The sequence below is a fragment of the Camelina sativa genome, chromosome 16 (assembly GCF_000633955.1).
Source record: "Camelina sativa cultivar DH55 chromosome 16, Cs, whole genome shotgun sequence".
NCBI lineage: Eukaryota > Viridiplantae > Streptophyta > Magnoliopsida > Brassicales > Brassicaceae > Camelina > Camelina sativa.
Genome location: NC_025700.1, coordinates 5,388,213 through 5,409,861, shown reverse-complemented (window position 1 = coordinate 5,409,861; position 21,649 = coordinate 5,388,213). Strand labels below are relative to the sequence as shown.

The window sequence follows — 21,649 nt, the reverse complement described above, 5'->3', positions numbered from 1 at the left end:
TAATGAGAGGAGAAAGAAACAACAAGCACCAGTGGTCTAGTGGTAGAATAGTACCCTGCCACGGTACAGACCCGGGTTCGATTCCCGGCTGGTGCATGAGCTGTGATGAAATTGACTTTAAGCGTTGGTTGGGTCCTTCTCAGTTGAGATTTGCCTCACCTTTGAGCTCTTTTTTTTAATCCACGCGCGAGCTCTTTTTTTGAAGTATTTTGATATATTTTGATAAAAACTATATATGATTGATGATGGTAGTTAAATTTTAGATACATAATTTTTTGAAATATAAAAATCAGTTGTGTTATAAAATCAAATCTGATAAAAAAAATCATGAATTTAACTCGACATCTACGCGAGACGAATTTAACTGATGACCTCACATATCCTAAACCATTTATTTGACCACCAGAAAAACAAAACAATTTTATCATCATGAATTTAACTCGTTTTCATATTTAATTGATCGTTATCATCTACGATTTATTCAATGTTTTCTTATTTTTCATATTCTTTCTTGTCATTTCTATTGTTAAATTTTGTGGTAATCGTCATCATTACTTTTATCGTCTGGTTCTTCGTTATACTCTTTTTCTTCTTCATCCTCATCAACTTCTTTACTTTCTTCCACTAAAAAACCTTTTTTAGACTACTACACAACTTTTTAATCCATCAAACTCCAAGAACAAAATCATTTCTTTTCTCATAAAAATAAAAAAAAAAATAAAAAAATAAGATAAAAAAATAAAAAATTAATGAACAAATATCAACTTATCTATAAAATCATACACAAAAATATGTTTTACAGCTTATAAGAAATAAAAAGCACAAACGCAGATAAATAAGATAATTTATGTAATTATAATATTTAAAAACTTTGTAAAAGCTAAAAACTTTTAAAAGTTTCAATATTTATAATATTAAAACTTTTAAATTTTTTAAATATTATAATTTATTTTTTTGAAACTTTTGAAAGTTTTAAATTGATCAAATAAAAAACCGGATCAAACCGAATATACTTTTAAACTTGGACGCCTGATAAATCAAGCTTTTCTGCTCATTCGTGGTTGGAAGCATATTAATCTTATTTATACTGGTTTTGAACCATTGTCTAAAAAATTTATAGCTGATATGGGATATTGTGCATAGTTCTTTTATTTCCATAAATTTAAAATTTTCCTTTTTCTAAAAAATTCTAAAAAAATTTTTAAAAAAATTAATGAATGACATGTCAAATCCTGATTGGTTGTTTAAAATAATTCTGAATATAGAAAATTCTGGAGATTTTAAAAAATGTTAATTAGTGAAGTGTTTAATCACAATTGGAGGTTTAAAATCTTATGTGGACGTCTTTAGGAGCTTATAGCTCCTACTTTTTATTAGTATAGATTAATGTTCAAAATATAAAAATAAATATAAGGAGATTAATTAAGAAAATCTATATTAACAATTTTGAAGTACAGTTAAATCTATATTCCCATTTTTGAAGTATATTTTGTGTTTAATTGTAAAATTTATATAATTAATCCTTTGCCATTTGAGTTAATATTAAAACTTAGTTGAAATACCTTTGTGAACAATTTTCCTGCTAATTGGCTCGTTTGAGCTGATCTTGTACTATGGTGACAAAAAAAAAAAAAAAAAAAAAANTTAGTTGAAATATTTGTTATAAAATCATGAGCTTAATCGAGAATGTTAACGACGAATAAAAAAATCGAGAATGTTAATCACAATGTCTTATCTTCCGTAATTATGATATTTTCTGTGAAAATATAAATACAAAATCATAATTCAGTAATACAACTTTTTATTCCCAATACACTAAAATATATAACACTCCATCAACTATATTAAAAATCAGATAAACTTAAGTGAATTATAATATAAAATCATAAAAATTATATATACAAATAAAAGAAAAAATTGTCTTGTGGTGTATCAAGGGTTAAATCCTAGTAATATATGTACAATCAGATTAAACTTTGTTTTTTTTGAAAAACCTTAAATTCAAAAGTGTATGTTTATTTTATTTTATTTTAAAGTAATTGGCTTATTAACTTTGAATTGTCCCATTCAAATTTTTGTTCAACCACATTTTTCGAGAAGAATATGTTGAATGATAATCTATCCAATTTTATACAACTTAATATTTCCAACCTATTCAATTTTGTGCAACCATTTGTAGCCTTGAATGTTGTTCCACTTTTTTTTTCAACCATTCAGCTATAATGTTTAATTTTCATCCATATGGGTGCAAATGGTTGCAAAGTTTAAAAGGTTAAAAAGTTGGAAAAAAACTATTCAGCCAATTTTCAATATTTAAGTTGGAGAGGTTGAAAAAATTATTCAAATACCATTTGCACCTATATGGATGAAGATTAAACGAATTATAAAGGAAAGTGTTCATTTTGTTCAATGATGACAAAGAAAAATAGTTTTTTGTTTTATTTTAAATCACCTCGATCTTTTTCAATCTATATTAATTCTCTAAATAGTGATTAATATATTATTTTCCTTTTTAGATATTCTGTTATTTTTAAAATCACCATTTTCAAATTTAGAAAATTTTAATTAATACATAAATTTTTACTAATTAATTATCATATTATGTTTATAAATAATAATATGTAGTGCATCTTTCTTATCTTTTAGCCATTATTGTATTATGTTTATAAATAATAATGTATACTGAATTTTTCTTACTTTTTAACCGTTATTGTGAATTGATACTTTAACATTAACATTAACAAATACATTCTCAAGCTTTAAATTTGTTCTTTTTCTTCAGAGATTATTACTCTTTATGATTAAAATCTTTAAAATTTAGTTTATTATTTCAAAAACAAAAAAAAAAAACATTTTTTTCTTCTAATAAACAATTGTAACTCTTTAAAATGAATGTTGTAGTGTTAAATATATGAGAAAAATAATTTTCCTATCTCTATTTAATTAAAAATATTTACACATTATATGTTAAGATAGAATTATCTAATTTTATATTTATCTAATCTGTATTCATATTTTTCATATGTTTGTGTTGTATTTTTTAATATTTTATTTTTCTAAATTATTGGTTTCATTTAATGAAAGATAACAATATAAGTCTAAAAATTAATTTTACTTTTAATGTTTTTGTTTTAGCAATAAAATGTGATGACATAGCTGCTAATGTGGAAACTCTAGATGGTGAGAGGACTCTCTAATTATTTTGTTTTGTGCGTGTTCTATGTTTTTAAAACCCACAATAAAAATTGTGATTTCTTCGGCTACGGGCAGAGTTAAAATTGATAGATATACATTGGTAGGATAGAATGAGAGTGTGACACATTGGCATTTGCACAAGCTTGGGAAGACATCAATCTCATCTATATTTTTTGTTTTCTTTTCAATGTATATTTTACCGGTTATCCCTGTTATTAAATATCAATCGTTGGTAACACCCCAATTAGTAACGTTTAAAAGTGAGATTCAGCACTCGTATCGCTCCTATATTTCTCTCCTTTTTTATTTGGCTAACCCAGTGTGTCATTGATGTTAATTTTGTGTCCAACTTAAGTGAATTTAATTTATATTAATAAACTTATCCCCTGTTATAGCATCAAAGCACCAGTGGTCTAGTGGTAGAATAGTACCCTGCCACGGTACAGACCCAGGCTCGATTCCCGGCTGGTGCACTAGGGCTGTGATGATATTGGTTTAAGCGTTGGTTGGGTCCTTCGCATTCTCCTGAACTTTCGGTTGAGATATGCCACACCTCTGAGCTCTTCGTTTTTTTTTCTTTTCTTATTCCCTTGTGTGTTAACTAAATTTTTAAGTACACTTGCAATTTTTAAGTAATAATTTATAGTTATCAATCAACTCATGTTACATAATATGTAAGAGATTACTTGGGCTAAATTTTTAAACATTATCATAACATTCCCATTGGTTCTTTACAACACAAATGTTTAAAGAAATATTTTTACAAATACTCAAAACAAAAGGGTACTTTTGTTTGACAATTTCTTTTACTGCATTGTCTTGATTTAAGGTTAAAAAGTTAAACACACAAAAAAACAGTACAAGTGCCAAATATTAAAGACTGATTACAAGAATGCTTTACATAATATATGTATTTGTTCTCCCAAACTAATTATGACTTTAAAAGAGTTCTTCCAAACCAATTATGCATTTAAAGAGTTACGGTTGCGGTTTTGGTTGTCTCCAAAGACAAAGAAATAACCTTCTGGAACAAACTGTAAAATAAACATGAAAATCGAACCTTATTAACATACTGATTCTTTTACAAGGATGAACAAGTGGTTAATTACAAGTTACTCACCATTGCTTCCATTCCATAGGTCATTAATTGGCTTCTAAGAAAAAAAACTTATTCTTGCACAACATCATTAACAAAGAGCATCACGAACCTGTACGTACACATATTATTCCTTAAAAAAAAAGGGTGTGCATTTCTGAAAAAAGAAGTATTTGTTTGAGAAGCCTCTCTTTAAAAATAATACTTGGCACTAGTGGTTTAGTTGTAGAATAGAACCCTGCCACAGTTAAAAAATGGGTTTAGCGGTGGCTTCACGTTATTCTGACTTCTCGGATGTGTTGCCTCTTGACCTAGATCTTTATTTTCTTTTCTTTTTTTCGTTTTTGATAAAGTTTTAGGCGTTTATATTCTCGGAGGAAGTTTTAGGATTTTCTTCAAAAACAAAATAGATTTTTCTATTTCGTTAAATAGTTGAGTGAGGCAATGAGGTTGCGCAAAGGGACAACTTTTAGTTACATTCATCAATGTCTTACACCACATATATATGAGAAAATATTGCTACAAAACATGATAACACGGACTTAGATGAGTTTCTCATTAGACGATATATATCTTGGAGTACTTATTGTTATCGATCCTCTAGTAAAAGGCTTTTGTTGTCAATGGTTTTTTTTCCAATGCTATTTGTATTTGAAATTCATGTAGTGTCAATGATTCATAAGATCTTGCCCTTTTGGTGAATGACCAAAAAAATGGATGACAAATTTAGTAAATAGTAACCGCTAATGTCTTTTAATAAAGTAAAGGTTACAAAATTCGACATGTAGAAACTAATTTCCATCTTGTATTATTTGGAACCGGATGAAAGTGAAATTACCATCCAATAATCCATAATTACAATTACAAACAAGATCACATAACTAGCAAAACCTTCAAAAAGAAATATGCTTGAACTAGCATTTGAGATGTTAGTTTTAACTATCACGTATAAATAAATAAATGTTACATTATTAGTTTAATAAGCACCAGTGGTCTAGTGGTAGAATTATCCTTTGCTAAGCATTGGTCCCGGGTTCGATCGATGCCCGGCTAGGTGCATTAACATGTGAGCTATGATGAAAGTAAATTGAGCTGTGGTGATGAATCTTCGGATGTGATATAAACCTCGCTTTAACCTGAGCTCACTCTTTTCTTTTTATTCTTATTTTTTTTTGTCAACAATTCTAATAACTGCATAGTAGATGATGTCCCTCTGAATCAAAGTGCAACAAAACCCAAAAAAAACAGTATATAACACAAACTTGGGATTGTCACTTCTCTTCAACTGAAACTAAAAAGATATCTCAATACATATAAAGTTTCAAATAAATATTCAATACAAAACTTTGAATTTCAAACTACTGAAGCACCAGTACATAAATTTTAAATTAACTAATTATTAGTGATTCTCAACTCAAATCCATTAACAAAACACTAGGCAGATTCTTAAGCACTGATATTTTCAACGCTGGCGCTTTTATCTACTCTCTTGAATATCCCTGCAATTACCTGGTGTTTGAAAATGCCACAAAACACACACAACTTAGAAGAGAGAAGCATAAACATCAATCTACAACGGATAAGATTACGAGGCTAGAAAAAATACCTTTCCAGGTCCCAATTCATAGCTGCTTTGAAGTCCTTTGGACAAGAGAGTCTTCACTGTTGTCTCCCATTGGACTGGAGATGTCACCTGCGGTTTCAATAATTCGAGTCTTTGTCATGTCTTTGCTTGCCAAAAAAAAAAAAATGAATACATAGCTTTACTGAGTATGGATTTCTAACCTGGCGTGCAAGTATCTTCTTGATCGTGTCTGGATCTGCATGAGGCTGTGCATCGACATTTGATATCACTGGGATCCTCGGACTTCTAATCTCCGTTGCTGCCAATGCAGCTTCTAATCTCGAGACTGCTGGTTCCATAAAACTAGTGTGGAACGCACCTGCAACAGCTAAACGCACCTACAGAACAAGGCGCCAACAATCATGTTTCTTATAGCATAAGGAAGACAGCAATAAAACATAAGATAAGAGAACTAGAGAGAGAGAGTATACCGTCATTCGGGCCTTGATTGACTTAGCTTTGGCTTCAACAACTTCAATTCCCTTAAGACCTCCAGATACTGCGTAATTACCCTGTAATCTAGCAAACCTTAGTATGGAATGTGAAATTGATTTTCTAAGAGTCGAAATGCAAAAGATTCATAGAGGACATATATACCGGACATAAGTAATTTGCAATCTGAACTTTGTCAGCTTCATCTACTTCTTGATTTGCTGCATCACACAACTGCTGAACCTTTTCTGAGTCCAACCCTATGATACTAACCATGGCACTCTTAGCAGCATCTGCAGCAGCCTGAGTAGGCATTTTATCAAAAAATATGTCAATGCAGCTATTCGAAGTTCGAATGGTAAAACAAGATCACTACGAAGTTCAGCCGTCACAACATCAACCTAAACTTGACATAATCGATGAAGAATATACAGAACAGAATTCAATCTTACCTGCATTGCTTCTCCTCTAAGTTTTACAAGCTTCAGCCCGTCCTCAAAGCTTGAGAATAAAAGCAGTAACAGAGAAAAAAACAAAAGTTTTTTAGTGATGATGCACATAGGTAAAAGGGAACAAAGTACAGTAACATGTGGTCTTATAATGATATCTGAAAGTCCAAGATTTGGAACCACTACCACTCAATTAACTAGCAAATGGATAGACTAAGTCGTAATCTAAAAAAACAGTTTTCATTCTATCACAAACAGCCTGATATTTTTGTGCTAACTTATCCTAATCTCGGTATCTTTAACTCCCCTGAGTTGTATGATTAAACTAACCTGAAGGCTCCAGCAAAAGCCAGAGCAGTGTACTCTCCCAAACTGAGACCACAAGTCACATCAACCGAGTTAATTATTTGCCCTCCGCCTTCACGAACACGGAGCAATTCAACTGCTGCTAAACTCGTGACATAAATAGCAGGCTGAGAAAATGAGAGACCAAGAACTTAGAAACCATATCAAATCGTACATACATGAATATCATCAACTACTAAAAGGAAACAACACATAAAAAATAAAGTTCTGCTTGTAAAAATGACACTAACAAGAAAGAAGATCATAAATCCTAACTTGTCCGGTTGTCCCTAACCAAATGTTGCAAAGACTGAGAGATAAGGGAGAGAAAGATACCTGGCTTATGACTGTGGAATCAAGCTTCTCTTTTGGTCCACTAACACAAATGTCCAGAAGATCATACCTGAAAGCCACCATCTAGTTTAATCATTCACACTAAGTGAACAAAAAACAAACAAAAAGGTTACAACTTTTTAACAATAAGGAAAATACCCTAAGATATCATTAGCTTTCTTATACAACTCTCCAGCTGCTGCAACACTCTGAGCCTCTTTACCCATTCCTACTGCTTGAGCTCCCTGAGATATACCAAATTCATCACAAATTCTGAGGGATTTACAAAGCAAGCAATATAGCTATAGATATGGTCAGAAGCCTACATTACAGTTACAGTCAGATCAATCTGTAGAATGTGAATCCAGAACAACAACAAAAAAATCACAAATTGGCAAACTTTTCAATTTGGGCACTTCGAAATGTTCTAAATTTGAGGCGAAATCAATAAACTTTCTTATATCAGAATCCACATTTACACTGTTCAGATAGATAACATTTACGCAAACGATTCAATCCAAAGTCCAGTAATCGGCAAAATTAGAGACAACGTTACCTGACCGGGAAATAGAAACGCGGTGGTGGGTTTGTAATCGGCGAACAGAGAGTCGTGAACAGTAGTAGTCTGAGATCCAGCGGAGACGCTCATGGAAACCCTAGATCGGCTGAGATTCTTGGCGGGGAAGCAAAAGGAGGCATTTTTAGCGCAGGAGAGATTGTTGAGAGATACGGAAGGGAGGAGCAAGGAAGAGGAAGCGGCGGTGGCCATGGCGGAGAGAGACGTGCGCAGGATAAGAGAATGAGCAGGAGAGGTGCGTAAGATAGTAGTAAGGTGAAGCAGTGAGTGCATTCAGAGAATGTAACAGTTTTAACCCTTTCCTTTTAAAAAAGAAAGCTTCAGCGGAGTTAACGAAGATGATGCTGATGGTAGTAGATGGACTAAGTTGAGTATCGGACCAACCGTTTTTTTTTTTTTTGTCTCCTTAAATAAATATATAAAATAAAACTTTACAGGATTTTTGTTTTTTGATCTCATTTGTGTAAGAATATTGAAATCTTATTAGATATTAAATATTAGTAGTAAAATTCTATTAGTCGAATCGAATAATGAGTACCCCAAAGTGTGGGTGTGTGTTTGTTCACTTTGGTGTTTCAACAATTACCAATTATGTATTGTGTTTTCACCGATACCGCTTGTGTCTTCTTGTTCGTACATATCGACTTGTGTTTCAAAATATTATAAAGAGATCAATCGGTGGTGTTTGGATCATTTGGATCATGTAATTGCCTTTTTGTAATTTTTATATTCTCGCGATTCTGTTATGTCCACAACAATTGCAACGACGTTGTTTATGAAGATGTGATATATGTTCAAAAGGTGAACTACTTCAGAAGAACAGAGTACAGGTACAAGAACAAAACATCGGGATTTTTGTTAACAATCAGGAAGACTTACATAAGAGTAGAAGGCACGAGAAGCTTCTAGAAGAGTAAAGAACTTTATGTTTACAATAGGAATGTAAACATGAGGAAAGAAGGAAATTTTCTTAAACTTAAAGGAAAAGGAAATTGTCTAATTCCTATTAAGATTAGAGTATGTAGATTGCCTATTGTGTGGCAAAGACCTAGTTCTATAAATAGGGTGCTAAGGCCGATTGAACACTTTAGCACAAACAAGAGAAAGTTAACATAACTACTAAGTTTTAGTCTTTAAGAAAAGAAAAGAGCTAAGAACTTAGAGAGAGCGTGAGGTTTCTTTAAAGAGAGTTTTGAGAGATTAGAAAATTGTTTAGAACAAACTTGTAAACAGATTTTCTATTAATCAAAAGAGAGTTTAAAGAAATCATTGGTTCATAGATCAGATCATAAGTTCTCACACTTTCAATTGGTATCAGAGCAACACTTGTTCGGATTACTACAGGTGAGATTCTGCGGACAGAATGGAGAGCTACGAAGATCTGATCAACAACAACAAAGTCATCTTGGATGATGGAAATTATGGGTTTTGGAAGTCGAGGATCAAATCCATCATAGGAGGTATTGACCGCCTTGCTTGGAAGACTGTTCTAGAAAAGTGGGAGGAACCAACGATCAAGGATGAATCAGGCAAGCGAATTCCCAAACCCGAAGCAGAATGGACTGATGAAGAACAAAAGAGATCAAAATACAACTCAAGAGCCTTAAGTGCTATTCATTGCAGTGTTGGGAGAAAACAGTTTGATTTGATTCAAGGATGTGAAACTGCTAAAGAAGCATGGGATATCCTTCAAATTCATTATGAAGGTACAACAAAAGTGCAGAATTCAAGAAAGGATATGTTGGCTTCTAGATTTGAGAATCTAAAGATGGAGGAACATGAATCAATTTCAGACTTTAGTTCAAAGTTGAGTGCTCTATCACAAGAAGCCTTAACTCTTGGGAAGACGTATAAGGATCAGAAGTTAGTCAAAAAGTTTTTAAGGTGTCTTCCATCTAGGTTTATGGGATACAAAACAGCCTTAACTGTCTCTCAAGATTTAGAAAATCTCAGTTACGGTGAAGTGGTTGGAATGCTACAGGCACACGAGATGGACCTTAATGGGATTAAGAAATCAAAAGGAATAGCTCTAGCAGTAAGCAAAGACTTAACTGATCAAGGAGAAGAAGATGTTGTGAGCTTGTTGGTAAGAAGATTTGATCGAGCTTTAAGAAGGATAGAACAAGGTCAAGGTCAAAAGAAGAGTAATTCATTCAAGAAGACAAGTGAAAACAAAAAGGCTGATATGCAGTGTCATGAATGTAAGGGATATGGTCATTTTATCCGAGAATGTCCAACAATCAAGTTACGAGATGCCAAGTGCACAATCTGTAAAGAGACTGGACACACACATGAGGAATGTGTGAGCAACTCTAAAGTCAAGAAAGAAAAGTCTATGATTAGCATTGAAAATGAATCAGATAGTGATAGTAGTAGCGAAGAAGAACTCATTAATTTAGTAGCTATGGTGGGTATTACTGAATTTGAGAATGGGGAAGAAGTAATTGATTCAGAATCAGATGGAGATGAAGTTCTTGACATTGTTCAGAGTTACAAGGAAGTGCGAAATACACTTATTTCTCTAGGAAAGGAAAATTAAGTTTTGATAACTGAAAAACTTCGTTTAGAAGCACTTGTTATGTCGTTACAGAATGAATTGATGGATGAGAAAAAGCTGGCTAAAGATTCGCTAGATCTGATGAAAGAGAAGTTGGTCTTATCGGCAAAAGCTGACAAGCTTGAAGAAGAACTACTTAGAGAAAGGAATAAATCTACAGAACTACAAACTGAATTAGACCAACAACATAGGAAGATTCATATGTTTGCAGGAACCAAGCAACTTGACAAAATTTTGAGCTATGGGAGAACTGAGAAGACTCATAGAGGATTAGGCTTTAATGAGAACATGGGAGCTAAATCACAGACAACCAAATTTGTATCTGCGGGAGCCTATCAATCTGAGAAGGAGATATCTTATGGTGTTTCTCATGGATCTTTGACTTGTTACTATTGTGGAAAAATCGGTCACTACAAACGATTTTGTTACAAATATTGGCAGAAGGTCTGTACTTTAAAGCAACAAGGAAGATTTTTCTGGAATGGAGTTAGAAGACAAGTTTGGATGAAGAAAGCTGACCTATATCAATCGGAATCAATGGTAGCCTCATGATCATGGATTAAATGCAATATGGCCATGAGTACTGAAGAACAAGAAAAAACGGAATCAATGTGTGATATGGCTTTGGTTACTGAAGAACAAGAAGACACGAAGCCTTGGTTTTTTGACAGCGGTTGCTCAAGACATATGACTGGAACAAAGAGTAATCTACAGAATATCAAGAAATTGAAAGGAGGTACAGTAACATTTGGAGATGGAAGTCATGGTTTTATACAAGGCAAAGGTACAACACGTGATACAGAGCTTCCACAACTGGTGAATGTGTATCTAGTTCAAGGACTGCGTGCAAATTTAATAAGCATTAGTNTCATTTTATCCGAGAATGTCCAACAATCAAGTTACGAGATGCCAAGTGCACAATCTGTAAAGAGACTGGACACACACATGAGGAATGTGTGAGCAACTCTAAAGTCAAGAAAGAAAAGTCTATGATTAGCATTGAAAATGAATCAGATAGTGATAGTAGTAGCGAAGAAGAACTCATTAATTTAGTAGCTATGGTGGGTATTACTGAATTTGAGAATGGGGAAGAAGTAATTGATTCAGAATCAGATGGAGATGAAGTTCTTGACATTGTTCAGAGTTACAAGGAAGTGCGAAATACACTTATTTCTCTAGGAAAGGAAAATTAAGTTTTGATAACTGAAAAACTTCGTTTAGAAGCACTTGTTATGTCGTTACAGAATGAATTGATGGATGAGAAAAAGCTGGCTAAAGATTCGCTAGATCTGATGAAAGAGAAGTTGGTCTTATCGGCAAAAGCTGACAAGCTTGAAGAAGAGCTACTTAGAGAAAGGAATAAATCTACAGAACTACAAACTGAATTAGACCAACAACATAGGAAGATTCATATGTTTGCAGGAACCAAGCAACTTGACAAAATTTTGAGCTATGGGAGAACTGAGAAGACTCATAGAGGATTAGGCTTTAATGAGAACATGGGAGCTAAATCACAGACAACCAAATTTGTATCTGCGGGAGCCTATCAATCTGAGAAGGAGACATCTTATGGTGTTTCTAATGGATCTTTGACTTGTTACTTTTGTGGAAAAATCGGTCACTACAAACGTTTTTGTTACAAATATTGGCAGAAGGTCTGTACCTTAAAGCAACAAGGAAGATTTTTCTGGAATGGAGTTAGAAGACAAGTTTGGATGAAGAAAGCTGACCTATATCAATCGGAATCAATGGTAGCCTCAGGATCAGGGTTTAGATGCAATATGGCCATGATTACTGAAGAACAAGAAAAAACAGAATCAATGTGTGATATGGCTTTGGTTACTGAAGAACAAGAAGACACGGAGCCTTGGTTTTTTTACAGCGGTTGCTCAAGACATATGACTGGAACAAAGAGTAATCTACAGAATATCAAGAAATTGAAAGGAGGTACAGTAACATTTGGAGATGGAAGTCATGGTTTTATACAAGGCAAAGGTACAACACGTGATACAGAGCTTCCACAACTGGTGAATGTGTATCTAGTTCAAGGACTGCGTGCAAATTTAATAAGCATTAGTCAACTCTGTGACGAAGGATTGTCAGTTTTATTCACAAAAGTTGATTGCAAAGCATTGGATGAGTCAGGTAATGTCAAGTTATATGGTGTAAGATCTGGGAATAATTGTTACATGTGGGAGAAACATTCAATCAAATGCTACAGTGCTAGAGGGAGTATAGATCTATGGCATCAACGGCTTGGACATATGAATACAAGGAATCTTGCTACTCTTGTGAATAAAGAGATAATTCGAGGAGTACCTAAGCTTAAAGGGGAAAACAATATGGTGTGTGGGCCTTGTAATCAGGGAAAGCAGGTCAAAATTCAGCACAAAAAGGTTCCAGATGTTCAGTCAAAATTAGCTCTGGATCTGGTTCACATGGATTTAATGGGACCAATGCAAGTAGAAAGCCTAGCAGGAAAGAAATATGTGTTTGTTTTTGTTGATGATTACTCCAGATACACTTGGGTTCGTTTTATTCGTGAGAAGTCAGATACAATAGACAGTTTCAAGATTTTAGCTCTACAACTACTGAATGAACGAGGAGGAATCAAGAAAATTTGAAGTGATCATGGTGGAGAATTTCAAAATGAGGCTATGAAGGAGTTTTGTGAGCAACATGGGATTGCACATCAATTCTCAGCACCAAGGACTCCACAACAGAATGGAGTAGTAGAAAGAAAGAATAGAACTCTTCAGGAAATGGCTAGAGCAATGATACATGGAAATCATGTTCCTAAGAAATTCTGGGCTGAAGCATTGAACATTGCGTGTTATATAATTAACAGAGTTTATGTCCGAAGGGATACTACAAAAACACCCTATAAGTTGTGGAGAGGCAAAACACCAAATCTGAGTTACTTCCATGTGTTTGGATGCAAATGCTATATCTTAAATGACAAAGATTATCTTGGCAAATTTGATTCCAGAAGTGATGAAGGCATGTTTTTGGGTTATGCCGAAAGTAGTACAACATTCAGAGTCTACAACAGACGTACCGGTTTAATCATGGAATCAGTGAATGTAGTCTTTGACGATCAATCTGTAGCTGTACAAGATGATGATTCAGACAGTGATTCAGAACAGGTAAGCATCACTAAAGCACACAATGAAGTCTCTGAGTTGGGTGTTCCAGTTACAAAACCAGAAGAAGTACAACAAGTTCATAAGAATCATTCCGCATCTGATGTTATTGGGGACTTAAATGAGAAAATGAAGACTCGAGGAGTGCAGATTGACTTTAAGAAAATGACAAGTTACTTTACAACTCTAGAAACTGTTTTCTATGAGTGTTTTGTGTCAATGATCGAACCAAAGAATCATATAGAAGCTGTTCAAGATGATTTTTGGATTATAGCCATGGAAGAAGAACTGGAACAGTTTGAGCGTAATGATGTTTGGGAACTGGTTCGTAGACCAATAGATGTGAATATTATTGGTACTAAGTGGATTTTCAAAAACAAGATTGATGAGAGTGGTGTTGTAGTTCGCAATAAAGCAAGATTAGTTGCACAAGGGTATACACAGATTGAAGGTGTAGATTTTGAAGAAACTTTTGCACCAGTAGCAAGGCTTGAGTCAATAAGACTGTTTCTTGGGATGACTTGCATTCTGAACTTCAAAGTTTTTCAAATGGATGTTAAGAGTGCCTTCTTGAATGGGATCTTGCAAGAGGAAGTGTATGTTGAACAACCCAAAGGGTTTGAAGATCCAGTTAGGCCTGAGTATGTATATAAACTAAAAAAGGCTCTTTATGGTTTGAAGCAAGCCCCAAGAGCTTGGTATGAAAGGCTGACTAGTTTTCTTATGGAGCAGAACTATAACAGGGGAAGTGTGGACAAGACTCTGTTTATTTTGGAACAAGGTGGTGATATTATGATGGTTCAAATTTATGTTGATGACATTATCTTTGGAAGTACTTCAAAAGAGTTGGTGGATAGATTTGTGAGTAGTATGACACAAGAATTTGAGATGAGTCTGGTTGGAGAATTGAAGTATTTTCTTGGGTTGCAGATTACACAGTCAGATCAAGGTATTTTTATTTCACAAAGTACTTATGCTAAACAACTTCTTAAGAAGTTTCAGATGGATAAGTGCAAAGAAGTTGTGATACCTATGAGCACTTCATTGAAACTGTCAAAAGATGTTGATGGTAAGGATGTAGATGTCAAGCAATACAGAGGAATGATTGGGAGCTTACTATATCTTACAACTAGTATACCAGATTTGAGTTTTAGTGTGGGTATATGTGCAAGGTATCAGTCAAAACCAAAACAGTCTCATCTTGAAGCAGTCAAGCGAATTATCAAGTANTAAAGGGTTTGAAATCCAGTTAGGCCTGAGTATGTATATAAACTAAAAAAGGCTCTTTATGGTTTGAAGCAAGCCCCAAAAGCTTGGTATGAAAGGCTGACTAGTTTTCTTATGGAGCAGAACTATAACAGGGGAAGTGTGGACAAGACTCTGTTTATTTTGGAACAAGGTGGTGATATTATGATGGTTCAAATTTATGTTGATGACATTATCTTTGGAAGTACTTCAAAAGAGTTGGTGGATAGATTTGTGAGTAGTATGACACAAGAATTTGAGATGAGTCTGGTTGGAGAATTGAAGTATTTTCTTGGGTTGCAGATTACACAGTCAGATCAAGGTATTTTTATTTCACAAAGTACTTATGCTAAACAACTTCTTAAGAAGTTTCAGATGGATAAGTGCAAAGAAGCTGTAATACCTATGAGCACTTCATTGAAACTGTCAAAAGATGTTGATGGTAAGGATGTAGATGTCAAGCAATACAGAGGAATGATTGGGAGCTTACTATATCTTACAGCTAGTAGACCAGATTTGAGTTTTAGTGTGGGTATATGTGCAAGGTATCAGTCAAAACCAAAACAGTCTCATCTTGAAGCAGTCAAGCGAATTATCAAGTATGTCAAAGGAACTGTTGATTTTGGGATTTGGTACTCTAAAGGTTCGAACAAAGGGTTGGTTGGTTACTGTGATGCAGATTATGCAGGAAGTGTAACAGATCGAAAGAGTACAAGTGGAGGTTTTTTCTTTCTAGGCAACAATCTAATAGCCTGGTTAAGTAAGAAGCAAAATTCAGTGTCCTTGTCTACAGCTGAATCAGAATATATAGCAATGAGGAGTTGTTGATGGATGGAGCAGATGTCAGCTGATTATGGTATGGATTCAGGGGAACTACAAGTATATTGTGATAACAAAAGTGCAATTGATATCTCTAAGAATCTTGTTCAACATTCAAGGACCAAACACATTGATGTAAGACATCACTTTATCAGAGAACTGGTTGAGAGAAAGCAGGTTCAGATTGATCATGTTGATACTGAAGATTAGTTAGCAGNCAGATTTGCTCGAGACTTGTTTGATATATGAAGCATAGGTTGTATCGATGGGGAGAAGAAAAAAAAGAATAATAATAAGACTTTTTATTTGGTATTGTCTTTGGTTGTATCGAAGGACAAAAAAAAAACTGTGGTGTTCTTCGGGTGTATCGACGATTTGAGAAGATGGTGAGATCAACTCGACGAGGGTTGGTAAGAGGAGGAAGGAGATCAACGGAAACTCGAGATGATGCTAGGTTTAGTCGACCTCAGTTGGTTGATGAATCGAGTAGTGATGAAGATCAATCTCACTTTATCGATAAATCTGGTGGTGATGTTCAAATCGATTCAATAGAAGGTGAAGATTCTTCACAGAATGACCAATCGGAACCAGATGATCAAGTCTTTGAGATAGAAGATGAAGAATCTTCAAAGAATGAATCGGCACAAGGAATTAGCGATGAAGAAACCATTGGTAATGAGGAAATCGATTCTGACTCTGAGGAAATTCGTGTGCAAGAATCGCTTAAGCGTCGAACAGTAAAACGGAGAAAGACAAAGCAAGGATCTTCTTCTACACCGAAGCGGTCAAAATTCGCAGAATCAAGTGCCAGGAAGACAAGGGGAAAGTTTAGGTCTGATGTGTTTGTGTCAAAAGCTGCTCAAGCCAGGTATTCCCAGCTTATAACTAGGGAGTTTATAGAAGAAAGGAATTTAGATTTCTCGCAACCTGATGAATTTGGGATTTTTGATAAAATCATGGAGTTGGGATTACAAGAATCAGTTCAAGGGTTATCGTTATATGTCAAGGAAGTGATATGTGAGTTTTATGCCAATTTACCAAACGAAAAGGCCAAAGATGGTGTTAAGGTGTTCATTAGAGGGCAGTGGTATGAATTCTCTCCTAGGATGATCAATGAGGCGTTTAATCTAGATTATTTGACTTTAGATGAGAACAAAGCCAGTGATGCGGTTAATAAGCTGAGTAAGAATGAGCTTGCAGTAGTTCTAAGTGGAAAAGATAAGTTGCCTTGGTCGAAGTTGAAAGTTAGGGATCTTCCTGGAGAGGTTGCAGCTCTTTTGATGTTCGCTGCTTATAACTGGGTTCCATCTGGTCATCCGAATCATCCTTCAGTCGAACGTGCTCGAGTTGTGTATAAGCTGATTAAAGGTATTCGTTTTGATCTCGGACAGCTGATCTATGATCAGATTGTGGGTATGAAGTGGAGTGATCCTTCAAGGCGTGTGATTTTTCCTCGGACAATTTTTGGAACTCTTAAGATTCAGGATGGTCCACTTGAGTGGTCAAATGCAGAAGAAGAAGTTACAGCTAAGTTCTACACTAAAGATGTTCGAACTGGATATGCTTATGGGGTTAAACACGGGTTACTCACTGAGGATGGACATCCTATACCAGTTCATAAACAAACATATGAGGGATTTTCTTCAGCATCTGAGGTAATTCAGTTGGGTAGCGTTCGTGTGCCACAGTTAGGTCGAGCAGATGAGGAGAGTTCATATGCAGCTTTGGTCGATACATCACAAGCTCTTCAGAGACTTACAGAAGTAGTACAGAGGCTCATACAGAATCATCCACTTTCCAAGATGATTTGAGTTGTTTTTAACTGTTGTATTCTCAAGCATGGGGAGATGGAGAAGAAGCTGGTCTGAGATTCTGGGGGAGCTTTGAGCTTAGCTTCTAGCTGGTCTGAGATTCTGGGGGAGCTTTGAGCTTAGCTTTGTGATTTCATTACAACTTTGGAAGTTTTTTCGGTGATCATTTTGGTTTATTTTGTTTGGATGTTTGACTATGGCTTAATGATCTGTTTTAGGATTCTGTTATGAACGGTTGACCTTGGTTTTTAAGATATTTGTTTTATCTAAGCCAAAATTTATTATGCTTGAGAAACACAAAGTTAAAAGGGGAGAGATTGAAGATGTGATATATGTTCAAAAGGTGAACTACTTCAGAAGAACAGAGTACAGGTACAAGAACAGAACATCGGGATATTTATTAACAATCAGGAAGACTTACACAAGAGTAGAAGGCACGAGAAGCTTCTAGAAGAGTAAAGAACTTCATGTTTACAATAGGAATGTAAACATGAGGAAAGAAGGAAATTTCCTTAAACTTAAAGGAAAAGGAAATTGTCTAATTCCTATTAGGATTAGAGTAGGTAGATTGCCTATTGTGTGGCAAAGACCTAGTTCTATAAATAGGGTGCTAAGGCCGATTGAACACTTTAGCACAAACAAGAGAAAGTTAACCTAACTACTAAGTTTTAGTCTTTAAGAAAAGAAAAGAAAAGAGTTAAGAACTTAGAGAGATCGTGAGGTTTCTTTAAAGAGAGTTTTGAGAGATTAGAAAATTGTTTAGAACAAACTTGTAAACAGATTTTCTATTAATCAAAAAAGAGTTTAAAGAAATCATTGGTTCATAGATCAGATCATAACTTCTCACACTTTCAGTTTACTTATGTTTCTTTAGAATTGTTTTCTCGTAAATTTAAGGATTGGATATGTTGCTATTGTTTGGGAAAGTCAGCTAGAAGAGGATGATGATCGAAGAAACACACAGCTTTATTTGGTAAACTTATAATAGGAAAATTCCAAAACACTCTCTCTATTACGAGGAAAATAACAAAAGTACAAAGGTTGAAACCACTTTCAATAGAGCAGTTCACCATCTTTAACATATCAATTACCCACAAAGCCTTTTTTCATTTATGAAAAAAATATAACAAAGCAAAACCCCATAAATCCTTTAGATCCAACGGTAGAGGATTTTTATTAGCATCTTGGAAGATCCAACGGTGGAGCCTGAACTGATTGCAACCGTCCACGACCGTTCTCAACTAGGAAGACCATAGCCAAACCCCACCCCAAATGTGAATCAATGTGACAATGCATAAACCATGCTCCTGCATTACATATACCATTTTATATGTCAAAATTTGTTTCTTTTTTTGTTTCATTTTTTTAGTCCATAATAAGAGCATTTAACTTGTGATTAAAAAAGTGTCAAATGCTTTTGTGTCAATAAGATCATCTAACCTGGATTATCAGCGACGAACCGGATTGCTACCCAACCACCTGGAGGTGTACCAATGGTGTTCCTCTCTGGTGGGTCAAATAGGTTAAACCTAGCCGGATCTGTTCTCGGGTTAAAATTACCAAAACCTGACCCAACAACGTAGAATTGGTATCCGTGTAGATGCATGGGATGATTTTCAGGCGTGACTATGCTAGTGTCTTGTAAAACAATCTGAACATTAGCTCTGTACTTAAGCTTGTATGCTTTGGTTCCTTTTATTGGCTGCCATAGCGCGCGGCTAACGTTACCGGTGTAATCGAATTGCACCGGTGGAACAGGCGGGAAATCAGTAGTGAAGATTCCGGGCATGCCTTGGTAGTAAGCTTGCATGACGGAGTTCCTTCGTGGTAGCACAAAAGACATGTTGTTTATGCTGGCAGCGAATCGGGTCCCGTTAGGACCCTGGCAACGCGGACTGTTTGGGTTGGCGCAGTTGATTAGTCCCAACCCGACGGTGAAAAAGAGGTTCTCGTCGATTTGTTGTGGTACTGGAGCTCGTTTCCAGTACCGGAGACGGTTGGTGAAAGCTGTTGCAGTTGCGGTGTCGTTGAACCCGGGAAGAACAGGGAAAACCGGAGCCATCTGACCACGACCACGACCACGGCCACGTCTTGTTGGAGCGTTGACGTACTGTAAGATGGCAGTCGTGGTTGTGTTGTCGAAAGGAGCGTTTGCGCTGTTGTAGGCTCGAGCTGCCATGTAGTAACGGCCAGGTCGTTGGTTTGCAGTGATGAGGACGTTTGTGGTTTGACCAGGACCGAGCATGATGACATTTGTGGTGAATGGTTTTGTGTAGGCGGAATCAGTTTCAACGACTGTGAGCTGGTGGTTAGCGACTGAGAAGAAGAGCTCTTGGTTCATACCAGCGTTGATGACTCGAAGCTGAACCGTCTCGCCAGGGAAAATTGGAAAACGCATGGTCCCAGCCCGGGAACAGCGGTAAAGATCGCCTGGCTGACCATTAATTGTGTAAGCGTCAGAGACATTAGCTGCTGCTCCCGTGAACTGTGCTTGCCTCAAAACGTCCATTGGGTTTCTATCCCACCATTCCCCTATTTTTCATCACAAGTATTTAGCATTAGCCGTGACTATAAAAAGAACAAAAAATGCAATTTGAAGTGGTTAGACGTTATGAATTCTTACCAAGAAGAATTGGGATGTCACGTTTAGGCATAGAGAAGGGATAAGGAGAACCAAGACGAGGGTAAATAATGAGAGCACCATAGACGGTGGCTCTGAGCCAGCGGCTATGAGCGTGCCACCAAAGTGTACCCTCTTGGTCCTCGATTGTGAATTTGTAAGTATAGCTTTGTCCTGGACGGATCGGACACTGTGTAATGTACTCAGGACCATCAGCCCATGGATTCCGCATCTGTCTAAGTCCATGCCTGTTCCAAAAACAGAGTATTAAAACAGAGCAGAACGTGACAAAACATATGTGAGAATATGTTTGTTAAATATGATGTTCAAATCTATTAAATTACCAGTGGATACTAATGTTGTAACGGGCTCTGTTGATAACAGTGATCGCGACAGAGTCACCGTTCCTGACCTCGAGCGTTGGACCAGGGAACTGACCGTTGACAGTGATACTTTGGTGAGTTCTGCACAGCCTCGTCACTGGCCTCGGCGCAATCTAAAGTCATCGTCGATTACACACTTACATGAATCACATTCGTTTCACGTGAAAACATACCATAAAGCTTTGATGTAACATGACTACACGAGTAGCTTAGCTTACCACGAATTGACGGACGTGATGTTCAGCGGAAGCGAGGAATGCGAAGTAGGCTAGAAGGGCGATGCATGATACAAAGGAGAGTCGCCGAAGAGACTCCATTGTTTGCTTCACTGTGAGGAAGCTTTGTGTTGGAGATTTTGTGATGTGAGTTTAGAGAAAGAGGGAAAGAGTGGTATTTATACACACTAAGCGGGAAACTGACAGAGCTTTTCGTGAATTCGTTAGCAATTATGACGAATTATTATTATATTGTACTAAAGTGGAAACTAATATTAGGTTTATAGAGTCAACGGGAGCGAGAAAAATGAAAAAAAAAAGTTCACAATGGGTTAAGTTGATTTGGTGCACCCACTTGACTAATTTGGTACTAGGATCCTCTATTTATTTGATTATTAATCATACTGATCAAATTTATCGAAGATTCCTTTTAAATATACTAGGTAATATCCCGCGCAAATGCGCGGATTGTTGTATAATAGAATATATTAATTAATTTAAATTTATTTGATAATTATAAAAAAATAACAAATTAATTTAAATACCATTAACATATTTTACACTTTTATTTATTCAAATCATACAATATCAAAATATATATAACTTATTTTTAAGAATCATATATACATTCTACATATCTCTTAAATTTATTTGTTTTTTATTGTTCAACTTTGATAATAATTTTCATTAGTATTTTTGAGCATTTAAGGTAATAAAATATTATTTAATAATAAAAAATACTATGTGATTTAAATGTATAATTTAAGTTTTTCATATAAACTAACAATAACCTAAACTATTTAAT

General features: G+C 35.3%; 4 protein-coding genes and 1 non-coding gene across 5 annotated transcripts; 3 read left to right on the top strand and 2 right to left on the bottom strand.

Annotated features, from left to right (window-relative positions):
* On the top strand, positions 26 to 96 carry TRNAG-GCC. Its single transcript has one exon. It is a non-coding gene; the product is annotated as a tRNA-Gly (tRNA).
* Positions 5,544 to 8,413, bottom strand: LOC104749872 (malonyl CoA-acyl carrier protein transacylase-like). Its single transcript, XM_010471584.2, has 10 exons — positions 8,031 to 8,413; positions 7,634 to 7,719; positions 7,478 to 7,544; positions 7,127 to 7,269; positions 6,800 to 6,848; positions 6,513 to 6,650; positions 6,347 to 6,427; positions 6,077 to 6,253; positions 5,898 to 5,984; positions 5,544 to 5,800 (listed from the first exon to the last, which is right to left on the bottom strand). The coding sequence occupies exons 1-10, from the start codon at positions 8,322 to 8,324 to the stop codon at positions 5,738 to 5,740; spliced, it is 1,185 nt and encodes a 394-aa protein (XP_010469886.1). The 5' UTR covers positions 8,325 to 8,413; the 3' UTR covers positions 5,544 to 5,737.
* Positions 9,415 to 11,160, top strand: LOC104753389. Its single transcript, XM_010475650.1, has 2 exons — positions 9,415 to 10,551; positions 10,642 to 11,160. Exons 1-2 carry the CDS (start codon positions 9,415 to 9,417, stop codon positions 11,158 to 11,160), a joined length of 1,656 nt encoding a protein of 551 aa, XP_010473952.1.
* Positions 11,179 to 13,232, top strand: LOC109129445. The gene is made up of 3 exons (XM_019237694.1): positions 11,179 to 11,424; positions 11,508 to 11,762; positions 11,853 to 13,232. Exons 1-3 carry the CDS (start codon positions 11,179 to 11,181, stop codon positions 13,230 to 13,232), a joined length of 1,881 nt encoding a protein of 626 aa, XP_019093239.1.
* LOC104749869 (laccase-3) lies at positions 18,572 to 20,993 on the bottom strand. The gene is made up of 5 exons (XM_010471580.2): positions 20,848 to 20,993; positions 20,591 to 20,742; positions 20,250 to 20,494; positions 19,067 to 20,158; positions 18,572 to 18,933 (listed from the first exon to the last, which is right to left on the bottom strand). Exons 1-5 carry the CDS (start codon positions 20,944 to 20,946, stop codon positions 18,803 to 18,805), a joined length of 1,719 nt encoding a protein of 572 aa, XP_010469882.1. The 5' UTR covers positions 20,947 to 20,993; the 3' UTR covers positions 18,572 to 18,802.